General features: G+C 37.1%; 2 protein-coding genes across 2 annotated transcripts; one reads left to right on the top strand and one right to left on the bottom strand.

The window, feature by feature from the left end:
* Positions 1-5,953: 5,953 nt before the first annotated feature.
* Positions 5,954-10,045, bottom strand: fam43a (family with sequence similarity 43 member A). The gene has a single exon (XM_063012641.1). The coding sequence runs from the start codon at positions 9,887-9,889 to the stop codon at positions 8,855-8,857; it is 1,035 nt and encodes a 344-aa protein (XP_062868711.1). The 5' UTR covers positions 9,890-10,045; the 3' UTR covers positions 5,954-8,854.
* A 1,495-nt stretch (positions 10,046-11,540) lies between these two features.
* On the top strand, positions 11,541-17,857 carry lsg1 (large 60S subunit nuclear export GTPase 1). The gene is made up of 14 exons (XM_063012632.1): positions 11,541-11,710; positions 13,284-13,410; positions 13,494-13,614; positions 13,790-13,876; positions 13,999-14,085; positions 14,173-14,233; positions 14,327-14,503; positions 14,807-15,136; positions 15,234-15,335; positions 16,171-16,314; positions 16,714-16,837; positions 16,923-17,002; positions 17,105-17,275; positions 17,356-17,857. The coding sequence occupies exons 1-14, from the start codon at positions 11,609-11,611 to the stop codon at positions 17,533-17,535; spliced, it is 1,893 nt and encodes a 630-aa protein (XP_062868702.1). The 5' UTR covers positions 11,541-11,608; the 3' UTR covers positions 17,536-17,857.
* Positions 17,858-17,929: the final 72 nt, after the last annotated feature.

The raw sequence follows: 17,929 nt of genomic DNA, 5'->3' as shown, positions 1-17,929 counted from the left end.
TAAATCCAGGTGTTTCTGAAGGGCTTACAAACTTTTGTAGAAGAAAGAGAAAAGCGGAAAAGAAACCTTAGACATGTGTGGGCATTAATACAGGTGAAACTGATACTGAACTGTTACACTGCTTCAAAAACAACATGTATTATTCAAGCACACACTGGCTTTGTAGCATTAGAAGACCCGTATCAACTTCTGTACCATCAATTCATCTACACAGAATGTAAAATAATAGTCTCGAAGAGCCAGACTTTTACTCCCAATCTTTTGGGTGATTCTGACTCAATCAAAGTCCAATCAGCTAATCGATTTTATATTTACATTATTTTAGCAGGTGCATTTATTCAACATGACTTTCAGTTGTGACCAAATATAGTCCAAGCAATTACTGGTCCAGCTCAAAGGCCCAGAAAAGGCAACTTGGGAATAGTAGGGCTTGAACCTATAATCATCTGTAGTTCACAAGGCTAGTATTTAACCACTAAGACATTACTACCCTACAATTTAAGCTTAAAGTTTCAACATCATTCAAATTGGTTGTGTCGCAAACTATACTTAATATTATGTCTTATTTGTGCATGAATAGTACATTTACACAATGTAGCACATTTAAAGCCAAGAAAAAATCTGCATGCTTAGAAGTCACCTGATAAGTGGTCAAATAAGTGTGAAGATTGGTCTTGCAAATGAGAATAATGCAACAATGCAAAGGAACTTTTACAACTATCATCTAAGTCCTGGATGACATGTTTGCCTCAAGAAGAGTGGCATCTGTCCCACCACAACCTTAGTCAAAACTATTCTATGGAAAAAGTCTATTGTGGTTTTCATTTTTGCATTTTCCAGACAAGGCAACACGGAGACACATGTGTATCTAGTGTTTTTTAAGGATGCTCCAGATCCACCTCAACTACTTAAGCAAGTGTCAAAACACGTCTATAAGACGCGATGTGTGTACTTTACAGTAGCATTGGTACAGGTTGATGTCTAATTCTCTGCCTTTCTGCATACAGTATATATGTAATACATCAACTAATGCATCCAGTGCATCAGGGCTGGCATCACTCCTCCTGACATCTGTTCTCTTCAGCCATGACATAACGCTAAATTAAAGCAATTTCCAAATGTAACTTTTGGCAGGCTCAAGATTAAGAAACAATGCACGTGACATATGATTGTAGTTAAGTGTCTGCAAGATCTTCACTATGTGTTAAATAATAAACACAGTAATTTTACTGAAATAGAAAATGAAAACCTTTCTCATCCTCCAGAAACAGATTATGTAACTTTTAGATGAAAATTTAAAATTGGATGATTAATTTCAGTATTGGTTACTGGTTACATAAAAGGCTTCCCAGTCGTTTAAACATTTTATATAAACAAGCTTTATTAAAAAACAGTGCTATTAGTTCTAAACCAGGGGTTCTCAAATATTCTTAAAAAGTTTTTTATGTAGCCATGGTGTTGGCATGGTGGCTCGGTGGGTAGCACTGTAGCTTCACAGCAAGAAGGTCCTGGGCTTGATTCCCAGGTGGAGTGGTTTGGGTTTTTCTATGTGGAGTCTGTGTGGGTTTTCTATACCGTCCAAAGACATGCAGGTGAGGTGAATTGGAGATACAAAATTGTCCATGACTGTGTTTAACATTAAAAGACTTAAACTGATGAATCTGTGTAACCAGTAACTACCTGTCCTGTCATGAATGTAACCAAAGTGTGTAAAACATGACGTTAAAATCCTAATAAATAAATGAAATGTCATTTTAATTAACATACATGTATTAGTCAAAACATACAACACCTGGATCTTTGATCACTGTCTGTTTTACATATTCTCTTCACGCTTGCAAGGGTTTCCTTTGGTTTCCTCTGGTTTCCTTCCATCATGAATACCCTAATGGCGTACCTTAAATTCTTCACAGGTGTAAGCAAGTAAGGGATTGCATGAAGGAATGTGCACTGAATTGGCACCCTGTTCAAGGTCTTTTCTTATTAATAGAGAAGCATAAATAAAATCATACCCAGAGAAAAGACATTAGGATGCAGAAAGATCATGTAAATATTTTCCTTGGTGGGTTTGGTACAGACTCAGGTCCCCAGAACCCAGATTGTTCTGAAGTTCCAGCTGTGTTACTGCCATAATAAATGAATAATAAAATTATAATAATCTTTTCTTATGTAGCACTCTTTATTTCAAGCCCCAAATCTTTTCAAGCATCAAAGTGCTTTACATAAAATATTAAATTAAGCAAGAATTATTAATGGTAACGAATGTTAATATAACAATGTAGAATGTGAAAATCACTTAATATATATAAAATAACTACAAACTACAAGTTCTTACTGTCCATGTACTGATGAGCTATATAAGTGTAATAGGAACAGGCCTAAAGTATAAAAATGTGGGCCTCACTTCCGTGTGTCACTGCCTGCATGTAATCTAATGTTTATCTAATGATGAAATGACTCATTAAACTCTATTATACTTTCATATATGAATCATTTGCCAGAAGAGAACACACCCTCAACCAATAGTGTTGTAAAGTTAAAGAAATGAAAAGAATAAATGGACGTTTTAGCACTTTCCTCAGCTGGTGCACAGGCTGCAGCTTGTTCAGAGAACCAGTAAGCTATCCTAGGAATCCATTTCCATTTTCATGGCACCTCTGGAACATTAAAAGCTGGTCAGGTGTCTGCATACAGACATGATTGGTTATATCCGTTGTGGCCAAGGCCATCCTCTCTTCGTAATGCGCCATACATTTTCAATAAGACACAGATCTGGAGTACTGGCAGGCCAGTCAAGCATTCTGTGTCGACAATGCCACACTATAGCACGCATGTAGAACATGGCTTTGTTTTGGCCTGACAATTCAATACATATTGCGGGCCCTTATAGACACAGGTGTCTGACTTTCCAAACTGTGTCCAATAAATTTAAATTACAACAGATGAAATCAGATCTTTGAAAAACACATCTCAAGGACAATTAAAGCAAACAGGAAACACCTGACTACAATGTGGAGTACCACTGCTATTACTTCTATCTATTCAAAATCAGATCACAAGTAAGTGTCCAAAAAGTCAAGGGGTGTGAAAACGTTCTGAATTCACTGTATAAACTGTCATGGCCAAAAACATTGCAATGCTAATGGACATAGTAATTTGTATCACTGTGAGAATTCAGTTTATTAACCATTACTTACTCTTTTAATAATTTAGAATTACTCACACCCAGGTGACTAAGAGTAGCCAATCCAGCTGCTGATGTTTTGTTTATGTTGATAAAACTGAAGTATGTGTCGGTGCCAAACAGACAATGACCAGAACTATGTGCCAAACCCCAGACATTAGAAAGGTGTGGTATTAAAATTACCTGCTGTACAACTGTGACAGACTTTAAACTGAATGTCCTAAAGTCATGTATTGTTTAGAACATTTAGAAAAGTTTAAGTGTTATTAATTATATAGACAATTTATTACAACTGACTTATAAATAAAAATAACACACGTTAAGCAAATGTCTGAGGGTTGATGGATGTGCTTGATAAGACAGCAACTGAGAAAGAGAATATTTCTCATGATAAGCTGTTCATGTTAAAGTTTGTTGCAATAATAGGTGTGTATTGCTCTACCGGTCAGATCAGGCAAGTCTAATGGTAGGTGTCTGAATTTGCTTTAGATAGAAATAATAATATTTATACATTATTTAGAATAGATCAATGATAAGGTCATTACCACTAACATAACTTAATTAATAAAGAGTTCAGACTGACATTCACATTAAGGCCCCTATCTCGTTATTTTTTTTATTTGTATGTTTCAGACATGAACTGACTTTATGTAAGGAAGTTATGCAAAGCATTACAGGTGTGACCGTTTACGTGCATGATCAAAGATGTCAGCGAATTGACTGACAAATCGGTTCTTGTACACCCTGAGAAAAAAGGTACACTATACATCCAAAAGTATGTAAAAACCCCTCCTAATCACTGTGCTCAGATGTTTTACCCGTTGCTAACAGGCAGGATAAATTATTTCAAAAGAATTAATTAGATGCTTTCAACTTGTGGCAATAGTTCCAACATGATGTTCCCACAAAGCAAGGATCATAAAGACATGGTTCAACATCTTTGGTGTAGAGAAAATTACACATACAACTGACCTTAACCTCAGTGAATATTGATTGCAAGCCAGATCTTCTCGTCCAGAATGTGTCTTACAAATGGAAAATGACATCTAGTGTTTCTTTGAATTGTATTTAATGCACATACAGTGGCTGGACCTGAGAACCAGTAAGAACAAGTGCATTATGACTACATTTACTTTAGTAATGATTCATAATAATAATAATTTTAAAAAGCCTTGATTGTACCATCAAAGGTTATATTTCTTTGTATTGTTCTCTCTGAGAGTGTACTGATGCTTTATTCTAGTCCCAATAGGCATTGGTTTCCAAATTTAGTTTAAAAATATGTATATATCTACTAGATTTAGTCATAAGAAAGTTGTTTTCAGCTTTTAGCTGATATTAAAATATTAGACATATTAAACACATGACAAATAGATCAAATACTAAGACAGCGACTTGAGCAATTCACATAACAAAATACCCCTGCAATGAGGGGTGTACATTCCGCCGGTAAGAACAGACTCAGCAAGCATAATGATATGTGTCTCTGAAAGTGTCAGGTTATTCAACATGGTTGATGCTGGATTACTTCTGCTATGCAAAGTGAGACTAAGAAAGACTGGAATGTGACATGCCATGTAACACATGATTTGCATACTGCTTCGTAAAGTCATATCACCACTTCTATACTGTACATTTCATAAGCAGTTAACACTTGATGGTGGGTTACATAGATTAAAGGGGATCAAATATGAAAGCACTTTTTATTTAAAATAAAAACAAAATTCTAGTGCACATATCCACTTTTTACTTTGTACTTTGTAAATAAGAATAACAAGTGTTGTATTCATACGCATAAACAGAGATATGTTAAAAAAAATAAAACTGATTTGGTGAAAAGTAGTCGCTATATATTTATAACTGCAAATTTGGTGACAAAAACAGCAGGAACAGCACAAACTTAAACAAGAATTAAACAAGAAACTGATTTTTTGCATTAACTTGTTGTATTTAAAAAAGAAAGCACAAAGCCAGGCTCATGAAGACACATGTTAGTGAGTCAGAGCCCTGACCTTCTTGTCCTACATTACTGCCTGACCTTAAAAATGTTCTTTTTATCAGATGAGGCACAAATTCCCATATACACACTGTCTTCTGGGAGACACCAGATGTCACCTTGTTGCTTAAGAGGACAGTTTGATGAAGCCAAGTGCAGGAGACTTTACCAGAAAATAAAAGAAAAGGATTGGCCTGTAGTCACTGGCACTGCAGTGTTACTGCATTCTACCAAGCGATTTCACTTAATTAGTATTACTGTAATTAGTATTACAGTAACGGCATTAGTTAAACGTACAATAACCATGTTAAACATGATGTTAAACTTTCTTTCGTGACTGCTTAATACTGGTGAATAATATGATGTGTCATGAACAATCATGGTGGGTCTGGAGCCTATCCTGGAAACAATGGGTACAGAACAAAAACAAACCTCAGACAGGGCAGCAATCTATCACAGGGCATCACACACCCACTCACACCGCAGGGCAGTTTAAAGTAGCCAGTCCACCTACTTAGATCTTTTTTGAGGCTAATTGAAGTTGCTTAAGGAAAATATGTACTTCACAGGAGTGAACTGTTAGGGCAGTTGTAGCCTAGCAGTTAAGGTACTGGACTAGTAATCAGAAGGTTGCTGGTTGAAGCCCCAACACTGCCAGGTTGCCACTGTTGGGCCCCTGAGCAAGGCCCTTAACCCTCAATTGCTTAGACTGTATACTGTAAGTCACTTTGGATAAAAACGTCTAAATATTATGAAATAATTTAAAGTCTGTATGAATGTATTTTCTTTTTATTGGTAATTTTGCAAGGTACACAAAACAAAGCACATTTACCTCTTTAAAAATAATACACATTTTGTATTTATTATGTTCATCTTAATACATTAGATTTTTCTTTTGCACAGCAAAGATAAGAACATGTAAAAGGAAACGATGTTATATAAAGTATCATTAACATAACGACTTCATTACACAACAGTGCAATAAGAAACAGAAAACTTAACGTCCTAAAAAAATTAGCTAGCATATGCAGGTAGTTCGGGTGAGACATCTTCATATTAAAATTTAAAAAGAAACATATTTTCTTTGGGAAAATGAAAGGCATAATGACACTTCAATAGACAACCATTTATGTGATGGAGAAAAGAATTATCATTTTCACAGCTCAGAGCTCAGGCTGACAGCCATAGTTCCATTCAAACGTCAAATAAAATTAAAGCAGTAAATGAAACAATGAAAAGAAATTATTAAAACTGCCAGATTCAAAACCTGTCACTGATGTTACTGGATGTAATTTCTGAAAAGATACATCATCACTACCTCAAGAACAAGACAAGTGGAAAAAGACACGACCTATTTAGTAATTCTCTTTTTTTCCTTTCAGATCAACCCAACATGCGCTGGCCTACACACTGCTGCTACATTCAGCATTTCATTAGCAGTTAATGCCTCTCTACACCTGCGACTTTCTGAACTCCAGTCGTGGTGACTTACTGTCTGGTACAGTATCAATTTTCCAAGGCTTCCAAAACACCTGAGCTAAGGCTGTGATTCCATGGACATCCTTGGCATTTGTTACAAAATGCATTGATGCATATTGCTGGTGTATTTGTGTGTTGAGTTTCTTTTTCTCGGAACTTGCAAAGTGAGCCACATATTCTGTAAACAGTAAGAACACCAATGGTGTTGTACTGATTAGTACAATATGATGTGGATTGGGACGATCCTACCTAAACAAAAATTTAATTTTTTATCAATACATTTTGATCAGGGTTGCAGATGGCCACCCACAAACTCTTTTTAGAAGATGTAAATTCACATTGTACATTAAGCCAATTTATCACAGAGCTCAGACATTCTCACAGCTCACAACTAGGGGCAATTTAGAGCAGCCAATCCACCTTCTGTAGAAACAATGGAGAACCCAGAAGTAACCAGTGTGCACACAAAAACATTAAACATGGTACAAAGTTTGCAAAAAAATAAGCTACATTACCAAACTTTTTAAAATAAATACAACAGTTTGTATGAACAGGTACTATTAAAACTATGGACCTTGTAGACACTGTTGCGGAAAACCCTCAGAAGGAAATATGGCATAGACATATGGAAGGCCACCCAGGCTGCCTTGAAATTGCTTTTCACTTGCTTCCCTTACCCTTCTAAGAAAATTACTTATCTAAAACTTATTCCTGTGCAAAAATAATTCATATGTATACACAAATTTTGTTTATGTACTTTAAACCCTGTAAAGAGGCTTGGCATAATGTCATTTCAAAGTCAGAAATCACCAACCTCAAAATACAGGAACGTACAGGAATGTTTTGAAGTAGTATGGTTCAAAACAGAAGAGGCCTCAAGCATTAAAATAATCTCTTAAACATGTAAAAATACATTTTCTTCTTACAGTGATGCCATAGAACTATAATTGATGGTACTGTGAAACTAATTATACACCAAAAGAAAAACACAACTCACATTTACTGTATGATTTATAGTATGATGAATCATTGGCACCATCAAATACTAAAAGTGTCATCTATCAAAGATCCTTCAGGTAGCCAAAAATGCCATAACATAGACTTTTCGGGCATTTTTAATGGGTGTATAAGTTTTTTTCCTCCACATACACATTGAATGACAAAGTGGCATTGTTTTTAAGGTTGCCTGTTTAAAAGTTAGTTTGTTTAAAGCGCAAAAACAGTTTCTGTGGAAAAAAAAAAAGTTACCAAACCTTTTTGTGGTGCAGTTTTTGTTTGTGGACAGTAGTAAACTGCTTTAAAAAGCACTTCATGAAACTATTCAGATTTTCATAAAGCTTCCCACAAACTTGTTTGAGTAAAAATGTTTTGTCTTGTGTATTTTGAACCCCATAAAAAGACCCTGACCACTAAATTTCTAGTACTGCCACTGAAACATGGCTTGGCATGGTGCAAAGGTTCAAATTAGGAGCCACAAACCTCAAAGTACACACTCTTAAAAACAATGTGCCAAAAAGTTCTTTATTGCAATACAACTGCAGAACCATGTTGTACTGGAAAACCCTCTAAAGTGCCTCGTGTATTGAAAATTTTATTGTAGCACCAAAACAAAATTATAATGGACCTTGAACTGAAAGGTTCCTACAGGAACCAAACATGCTTCTTTTAGGCACCTTTATTTTTAAGGTCGTATGAGTGAAAGTGGCACAAGTTTGTCAAACTTTATTCACAAACACTGACATTTCAAAGGTTTGGTAACATCCGACACAAAAATGATCAATGGAACAACTGTTACAAAACCTTTCAAATAAATGTCATTGCAGTTATTTTATGGCAACTGTAAACTGGTGGAAAACTGTTTGTGAAAAAGTTTATCAACCCCTCACCGTTTAGAATGGTTACAGCTTTTAGATTAGTTTTACTGACCCATTCAAGTGAATTACACATCTTTTTATTCTGTTTACTCTGAACCCCCTAAAGTGACCTTTGCATCGCTGGGCCACCCCCAGTTCTAAGACTTCTACAGAAACAAGACTTGGCATGGTGCAAATGTACTTTCGGTTTAAGTTAGGAGCCACAAACATTCTTGGATGAAAGTGTTATAAATGTTAGGCATCGTCTCCATATACACATTTAGTGTATGACAGTGTTTAAACTAGTGGAAAACAGTTTGTGGAAAAAGTTTATGAACCTGTTTAGCCGACCTCTGGTGTTACGTCCTGCTTGGCCTTGGAGAACAATGAGGAGGAATCAGGACTGTTTTCAATTGAGGATTCGCTGCCCGAACTTTCACCAGACAACAGCCTGGTTACACTCAGGTCCGCTTTTAGACTCTGAACATCATTCCCGATGCTCATTTCATTCAGATCGTTGATAAGCTGGGATAAACCGGGTTTTCCGGCGGTCGATTCGTCTGTATCCAGCACGTCTTCGCATTCAAATTCTGTAGCTTTCTCTTCAGCCTCTTCACCCATCAGGTCCTCGGTGATGGCACCAAGCTTCGGTGCGCTCCTGCTGCGCTCCACCGGCGGTTTATAACTGCACTGACCGTTCAGCAGTTTGCGCAGAGGAACCAGAGGGATGGTCTGTTCTCCGATCAGCTGCTGCTGCTGATGTCTGGCATCGTCCCGTCTTTTCAGTCTCTTAAACTCTGCCAGAGCTGTAGCTGAAGTCTGGTAGAGCAGTAGCGCCATGGCTTTGGCTTTTTCGGGTCGGGAAACTAACACGGCATGGCAGCGTAGCATCACCGCCTTGTGCTTCATTTCGTGACGGTAGATCCAGGCAAAGACGCGGGGCAGCCTCGGATCAGCCACGCAGTATGTGATCCTGTGCAGTAGATATAAATGTCCAGGTCTGCGCGATTTCTCGTCCATGTGCACCATGCGCACACCCTGCGAGCTCACCGTCAGACGCATCTTAGTGCCGTTCTTGCCCATGTCGCTCTTGTTCCAGATCTTGCTCACAGCCACGTCCGTGCAGCCCTCGCCCTTGGACTGGATGGTCGTTGCGTTTCCCAGATACAGCACCGTGTAGGTGGGATCCTCGCTCGTAATGTTCACTTTTTTCCGCTTGGACTTGAACATGCTGCCGACCCGGTTGAGCGCGGTCTCCGGACACGCCTTGGCCAGCGATGTGAGCGCGGAGTAGTTGAGACTCACCGCGTAGCCCTTCTGTTTGCCGTGCTTATCTTCCTCTATCAGATCAAACTTGTTCTTTTTCCAGGGCAACATTATAGACACCGCAGACGCAGAGCGGTCACAGTTTTACTAGAAACTGTACTAATGTACTTAATGCGCTATGAACGCACAGTGTCCTCCTTTGTTTGTAAATAAGTACATTCATCCACCGTTTCATGAAAGTATCGGCTGAGGAGCATCAGCTCGGGAGCATCGTTACAGCTCTGTGTCCACTAACAGGAACTGGCCGGGCTCCTGTACTTATATACTGGGCTGAACCAACTCTGTCTCACAGGGGGGGATGAGACATTCAGACGGAACAAACCAAATAAAGTCTCCTAGACTGACTCATTTTTACCCCATATTTATATCACAGTGGGTTTTCCTTTTTGTTTCCTAAAGGTTTAAGTGTAAGAATAGTGATATATTTATTTATTTTACACTTGGTGTAGTATTTAAATGAATATTTAATGTTATGCATATTTAAAGCAGCAATATTAGTGGCAGCGCATCTGGCACACTCAGAAATAATAATAATATTAATAATAATAATAATGATAGTAATAATAATTGTTATTATTATTAATAAAATAATAATAATAAGAAGAATTACAATAACAATAAGAACAATACAAATAATAATAATAATAATTATTATTAAAATACTAATAATAATAAGAATAACAATAAGAATAAGAACAATACAAATAATAATAATAATAATAATAGTAATTATTATTATTATTATTATTATTAGTAGTAGTAGTAGTAGTAGTATCTGGCACCCTAAGTAGTATCTGGCAACAACAATATTATTATTATTTACTACTTCACTATTACTTCTACCACTAATTCTACTAGTAATTAATCTTATTAATTATAATAATAATAAAAACAATAATTGTTTTGTTTCTGTAAATGTTGTTTTGTTATTGTAATTGTTGTTTATTTTAATTATAATAGTCACAAAGTGGGGGAAGAAAACTAAACATAAAACCATGATACATAAGTAAGTGCTGCCATCTACTGCAAAATTGAGGTACAGAAGTATTAAAGTAACAAGTTTAAGGGTTAAATAAATGTAATGCGTTTAAGTGATTGATACCCTTGTTCAGGGTGTAGAGTAAGGTCTACTTGGACAAAAAAGGAAAATTGCACTGTTAAGCTCGCTTGACTGCGAACAGTGTCAACTGTGTTCCAGCATTTTATGGCAGATTTGTTATTTTGTGGTTATTGAATACGTTTCCCACACAGACAGAAATCTGTATTCGAATTATTTAGTCGCAAATATGAAATGTTAGAGAAAATTGGTTTGTGTGTGTGTGTGTGTGTGTGTGTGTGTGTGTAAACTTTTACTTTAACTGTAGCTTTAGAACTTTTAGGAACTGCACATTTTGACTAAGTAACGTTCTCACTTTATTTTGTCACCCATCCACGGCTACATAGCGGTAATTAAAATCATTCTGACCACTTTCCCAACTTCAACCTCTAAAAAGTAATATTTAAAAATGTATCTGTAAATTGTCTTTCCACAATTTTCAGAGTGGACTATTCCACATGGCAAAAAAAATGGTTGAATTTCAAATTGCTCCTTACTCACTATAAAAGTGCACTATATAGTGTGTAAGGTCGTTGCCTTCACCGCCTGCCTGGTGCACTATGTTTCTAGCACTGCACCATTTGTATTCAGGCCCTTTCACCAGCATATGAGTGTTGGACTGTCTGTTTTGAGAAAGTGTATCTTTTTAAACTAAACACTTTTTAACATTCAGTATGGGGAAAAAGAAAGCTAAAGGAGACGGAGGAGGTTTAGGAAGAGCTTTAATGAAGGAGAGACTGAATGCAGGACGAGCACATAGAAGACATGACGCATGGGTAAGAAACCACGCCGTTAGCTATCATGCTAGCATTGCGTACACTGGTGTTTTACATGTAGCTACGTTGGCTAGCTAACTGAACTATTTAGTAGGTAAATACAATACTAAACTATTTATGACAACAATGTGTGTTTCGAACACGTATATAATAACATACTGTTAAGTGCCGTGGCATGTACAATACACTATATAGTTGTAGATTTTAGTACTCACCATCAACTCAGTTACATAATGTGTGTATGGAAGTGTGTATGTACACACACAGTTTTTAGCATCAGTTGTACAAATGTCATGTAGTCACCCCATCAAACAATCACATGCTTGCTGTTTAATGTTCACATGAAATATTAGGTTAAAATTGGACAAATCTACTTGGCATGGTAGTTAGTTTCAGAGAGGCTGGTTTGAGTATGTCAAAGTGCTGATGTCTAGGAACTGCCTTTATGAACATGACAGTAAGTTTAGTATACTTTAACAGCCTCCCTAGTATCTAGATTTGAATTTCTAAGAAGGTGGTACAACAGTTGGTAAGTCTGCAGTGGTTACGGTCAAGGAATCCTGACAAAATTGACCAATTTCTCAAAATGGACAAACCGCAGACAGGTAGATGGGCAACCAAGGCTTAATGATACCAGAAGACATGAACGATATGGCTTCTGGTACAGACCAGAAGAGGAGCTACTGTGGCTCAGATTGCAGATTGTTTTTAGGGTGAATGTTTCCCAACACACAGTGCATCAAACCATTCTGCATGTGGGGCTGCATTGTCCCAGTGGCCATGTGAATTCCTGCCCATTATTGCAAGAAACTACAATGGGCATGCAGGCATCAGAACTGGACATCAGAGCAATGGAAGAATGTTGACTTTCTTTCTCCAAGATCATGTGAACAGCCAGGCATGTGTACATTGTTTACCTGTGGAAGGTTGATTAACTTTGCCACATACAAAAGTTGAAGATCTTGTAGGTAATGTTTAGATGTCTTATGTCTTGGTGGATCAGAGCTGGTTTGTCAGCATATTAGACAGGTGGGACTAGTAGAGTATGTTTTTCCAAACCTTTTTAGATACAATAACATTGGCATGATCCCAGCAGTCATTGTCCCAGCAAAACACCCCTACAACACAGTTCTGCCATCCCCATGCTTCACAAATGGGATTGAATGCCTCACTGTTTTCTTCCATACATAGCTCTGATAATTATGACCTAACGATTACATTTATGGCTTCACCTGGCTAAAGATTACTTCTCCGAAAAGCTTTGTCCTACCGCCTGGCTTTTGTATACAGGTCTTGGTGTAGGGACTTCTTTTTTTGCATGACAGCCTTTCAGGTTACAGTGACTGATAATATAGCACTTTCTTAATGGTGGATGTAAACCCTGGTACCTAAAGCATCCAGCTCCTTTACCTGTTCATATGTTGTTGTTTTTGTTGCCTTTCTATTGTACTAAATGTCTTGCCCAAATAAATGTATGATGACATAAATAGTGGTGTCTTTAGCCTAGGTGAATGTAAACGTTTGACTTTAACTGCATTCCCATGTGTTAGAATGTATGCTTCTTTGTCACCAGCTCCACACCAGTGAACTGAATGATGGGTATGACTGGGGCCGGTTGAATCTGCAGTCCGTCACAGAGCAGAGTTCTTTGGATGATTTCCTAGCCACAGCTGAACTTGCTGGAACTGAATTTGTTGCTGGTAGGTTGTGCTCTGTATTAGCCAGTCTCTTGTTCAGTTGGTAACACTCAGTCTCATTCCAAATGTGTTCTGCATTGTTTCAGAAAAACTTAATGTCAAGTTTGTACCAGCTGAAGCCAGGAGCGGACTACTGACAGCTGAGGAGTCCAAGAGACTAAAAAAACTACATGAAGACAACAAACAGTTCCTCCGCATCCCACGAAGGTGTGTTTGCATTTTTCTTAATAGATGTTTTCTTCTTTATTTATTTTAATCTTGTATAAGTAAGATTTTTTTACTCAGATGCAGTTTATTTATTTATTCTGAATCCTTAAGTGTAATGTAAGAAATTGACTACTTTTGAGAGTTCTTGTGTTCTCATGTGTTCTTTAATTTTCAGACCAGAGTGGGATGAGAACACAAGCCCTGAGCTCCTGCAGCTAGCAGAAAGAGAAAGTTTTCTTGAATGGAGAAGAGAGTTGGCAAGGTGAGTGATCTTACGGCTTGATGGTGCATTGTTTTAGTGTTACATTGATCTATCCGGAATTATGATCTATCTATCTGGTCCAGTTGTGTGTTTTTGACCTGACAGTCTTGCTTGTTTGACAGGCTGGAAGAGGAGCAAAAGCTCATTCTTACCCCTTTTGAGAGAAACCTGGATTTTTGGAGGCAGCTTTGGAGGGTCATTGAAAGAAGGTTTGTGATAAAAATTTTTAGCCTTCAGTAATGTTCTGAAAATATGTTTTTCTAATATTTTGTCATTTATCAATGTTTATCTTTTAGTGATATTGTGGTTCAGATAGTTGATGCCAGAAAACCTTTGCTGTTCCGATGCCCAGATCTAGTATGTGACTTAAACATTCTTAATTTTACAAAAACGTATTGTTTTATTTTTGTTTGCTGCAACCACTCTTACACTGTTTTAATCACCCATCAGGAGAAATACGTCAATGAGGTCTCCCATCATAAAGTGAACATGCTACTATTGAACAAAGCAGATTTACTCACCAGAGAGCAGCGGAGGACCTGGGCCAGATATTTTCAAAAAGAAGGAATCAGAGCAGTGTTCTGGTCCGCTCTGGCTGAGGCACAGCGGCTGGAGGCTGAGGAAAAGGTGAACAATTTGTTAGCTTTTATGACCTTCTGAATCCAGTGGAGACATTGCCAATCATGTCTGTGTAGGTGCCTGGCCAGCCAGTAGCAAAGCTGGAATTTGAACTTGTGCTTCAGCAGTGGTGGGCTAGTGCATTCAATTCTGCTCCACCCGAGCACCTAATAATCATATTATTTTGTATTTGTATCTTAAGTACATTTCTTTTTTTTTAAACTTTAATTAAAAATGATGTTATTAGAATGCATGTATAATCTGTCAGTTTTTATTTAGACTATTCACATTCTGTTTATCTTGGTGGTGCAGGGAGAAGATCTTGAAGACCTTGAGGAAGTGAGTGATACAGAAACCACTGAAAACACGTCCGTTATCAACAGTAGAGCCGAGGACTCTCAGGAAGAAGAGAATGAAGCCGATGACCGTGAGGGCTCTACAGTAAGGTTTGAGGACTGCACTACAGAGGCAGACTGGCAGACCTGCTCTGAAGCATCAGAAGATGAAGAGGAAGAAAAGTGCAATGATGGTGCTTCCTTTTATAACTCGAGTCGTCTGCTGCACAAAGATGAGCTGCTGGAAATGTTTAAGTCTGTACATTCGGGGCCCATGTGTAAAGAGGGCCATCTTACAGTAGGACTGGTGAGTTTCAAATAGTAAATAAATTAGCCTTTCCACAGCTGATGTATAATTTTTTTTATTTTTTTTTTGGCTGGATGTAAATCTGTTTTTCTTTAAGGTGGGATATCCAAATGTTGGCAAAAGCTCCACCATCAACACAATCTTCAGGAATAAGAAGGTTTCTGTGTCAGCTACACCTGGACACACAAAGCACTTTCAGGTATGTTTTTACTAAATACACCAAAAATATTTAAGACAGCGCAAATTCCCCATTGCTCTTGCAATCTCTACTACATGTATCACACACACACTGACCGAACAGGGTTATATTAAATAACTAATTTCTCAGTTTAATTGTAAAGTCTCTTTACTTAAATCAGGTTAACAAATACTGTTTTTATGTGGCATAAGCAATGCTCATGTTTAATGGCTACAGTTTGCACACATCGGTCATTATCAGTGTTTGATGACAAAATGATGTAGTAATATGATTAACTACAGATTAGTATAATTATTTTTTAATACTTCTCATTGTTTTAGAAAAAAACAGGAATAAACTTTTGAGTTCTTTGTGGTTACTTATGCAGTAGATAAGTTTAAGATCAGCAATATTAGATATGGTTTAAATAACTGACATGGCAGTATTAACAAAATAGTCTGCTACTTATAACTGCTACATCATTCATTTTCTTGGTCCTTTGCTTCAGTCAACCGATAAAGCAAAATTTTTGCAAGGTTAAGTATTTCTGATTGCAACTGTAAGACATAGCCATTAGATCATGTTGTAAACGTTAATAGTTGGGTTTCCTTAGTTGCAAACCTAAGATAATAGTCCTTGTAATATTCAAGGTTTTACATTGTTAATGAAGCTGCTAATATGGATGTTCCATGTTGCTTACATTTGCGATTATTAAAATCGAATCGAATTTTAAAACCATGCCTGCACAGTTTCCTAATTTTGTCTGATCAGTGAATTATTTTAGTGTATAAGATCTCCATCTTATCTTTTAAGATCTTAAATCTATTTTCATTTAAACTGTGTGTTTGTGTTGCAGACTTTGTTTGTTGAGCCTGGTCTTTGCCTGTGTGACTGTCCTGGCTTAGTCATGCCTTCATTTGTGTCCACCAAAGCTGAGATGATCTGTAGCGGTATTCTTCCCATTGACCAGATGCGAGACCACGTTTCTGCTGTTTCCCTCATATCCTCTCATTCATTTTGTTTTATCTCATTCATATATTTCAATAAATTACCATAATTTTTGGAAGTTGTTACTTGATGAGCAAAACTGAAATTGTAAAAGATAATCATATTATTTTTCCATTCAAAGTGGAAAAATATTTTCAGACTGCAGTATATATCACTATTTTGCTAATTGTACTTAAATCATAGTTTTATTATACATACATTTTCTACTTTCTTTCGATTATTATTTCAAATTACAAAGGCTACTGGGCTTGCGCATTTTACTGCTGTGCTGCCGGGCGCCATAAGCTCTTGACCTACCCTATGTATGGTTGTATATTATACTGTAGTTGTTATTATTGTATTCTTATGTTATTGTGTTATATCTATAAAATGAAATCCTTAACTTAAGCACGTTTGTCAGACAATTCCGAGAGCTGTACTGGAGGGAACTTACGGCATTAACATTGTCAGACCGAGAGAAGATGATGACCCAGATCGTTCTCCCACCTCTGAGGAATTGCTTTCAGCTTATGGATGTAGGCATCTAGTTGTTTTAAAAAGTTTATCATAGTATCTTAATTTGGGTTCATGAATGGTCTGATGCAAATATGATATGTCTAGATATGAGGGGCTTCATGACCGCACACGGTCAGCCAGACCAGTCAAGATCTGCACGTTATGTCCTAAAAGACTATGTTGGTGTAAGTATATACTTAGTTGCTAAAAGGAAAAATATGAACAGATTTTAAACAATGAAAAACTTGTGATTTTATTAATTTGTACATTTTAATAAATATCAACAGGGTAAACTGCTCTTCTGTCACCCTCCTCCCCACATTAATGCTAAAGACTTTCAGCCTCAACACTCAAAGTTTATAAACCAAACTGTTCAGTGCGGTGATTCAGCCTGCCTCCCCAAACCTTCCAAGACCAAACAAATTGAGAATACAGTCGATAAAACCTTCTTTCATCAGGTAAGAAACATTTAAACACATCCAGTACTGATTTTAACATCTCATTGCTTTCTAATTCTCGATTTGTGCTTTGACCTCAGGAAAATGTCCGGGCACTAACTAAGGGAGTGCAGGTGGTCATGGGTTACAGGCCTGGCAGTGGGCCTCAGGCACAGGGCAAAGCAGACTCGGAGCAACAAGTTGGGAAGCCCTGGAAAAAGCATGGCAACAGGAACAAGAAGGAGAAAGTTCGAAGACTCAATAAGCACCTGGATGCTTGAACAGCAATCTGACTGGTTTAAAACTGGGACACATGCATTGAAAACGGACACTGAGTCTGTTTTTTGTTAAGGCTGACGAAAATTATGGGGATTATTTAAAAATTTGTCTTAAAATAAAAAACCCTGCTAAAATGTTGGCTGTTTCAAAATAAGTCTGGATTTGTATGATAATCTAGAATGATTTTGTATTTATGCTTGAACATTTTTAAATGAAGGCAACCAAGTCTTCATATGACATGACCAACTTTATATTAAACTCTGTTCATGTGTAATTTGTGTGTGTGTGTTTGTTTGTTTGTTGGGGAGTACAAAAATATATAATAAATTTATCAATACATTCAGATGAGTTATATTTGGATGTCTGTTTTTAATCTAGTTTCATCACAATTGTCAG

Source organism: Trichomycterus rosablanca, chromosome 17, assembly GCF_030014385.1.
Source record: "Trichomycterus rosablanca isolate fTriRos1 chromosome 17, fTriRos1.hap1, whole genome shotgun sequence".
NCBI classification, from domain to species: domain Eukaryota; kingdom Metazoa; phylum Chordata; class Actinopteri; order Siluriformes; family Trichomycteridae; genus Trichomycterus; species Trichomycterus rosablanca.
Note: the sequence above shows the minus strand (reverse complement) of the source record. Positions and strands in the feature narration are given on the sequence as shown.

Coding starts and splice junctions, on each gene's coding strand:
- fam43a (XM_063012641.1), bottom strand. CDS start 9,889: ATGTTGCCCTGGAAAAAGAACAAGTTTGATCTGATAGAGGAAGATAAG.
- lsg1 (XM_063012632.1), top strand. CDS start 11,609: ATGGGGAAAAAGAAAGCTAAAGGAGACGGAGGAGGTTTAGGAAGAGCT. Junction 15,336..16,170: donor GACACACAAAGCACTTTCAG/GTATGTTTTTAC, acceptor TTTGTGTTGCAG/ACTTTGTTTGTTGAGCCTGG. Junction 16,315..16,713: donor ACGTTTCTGCTGTTTCCCTC/ATATCCTCTCAT, acceptor TAACTTAAGCAC/GTTTGTCAGACAATTCCGAG.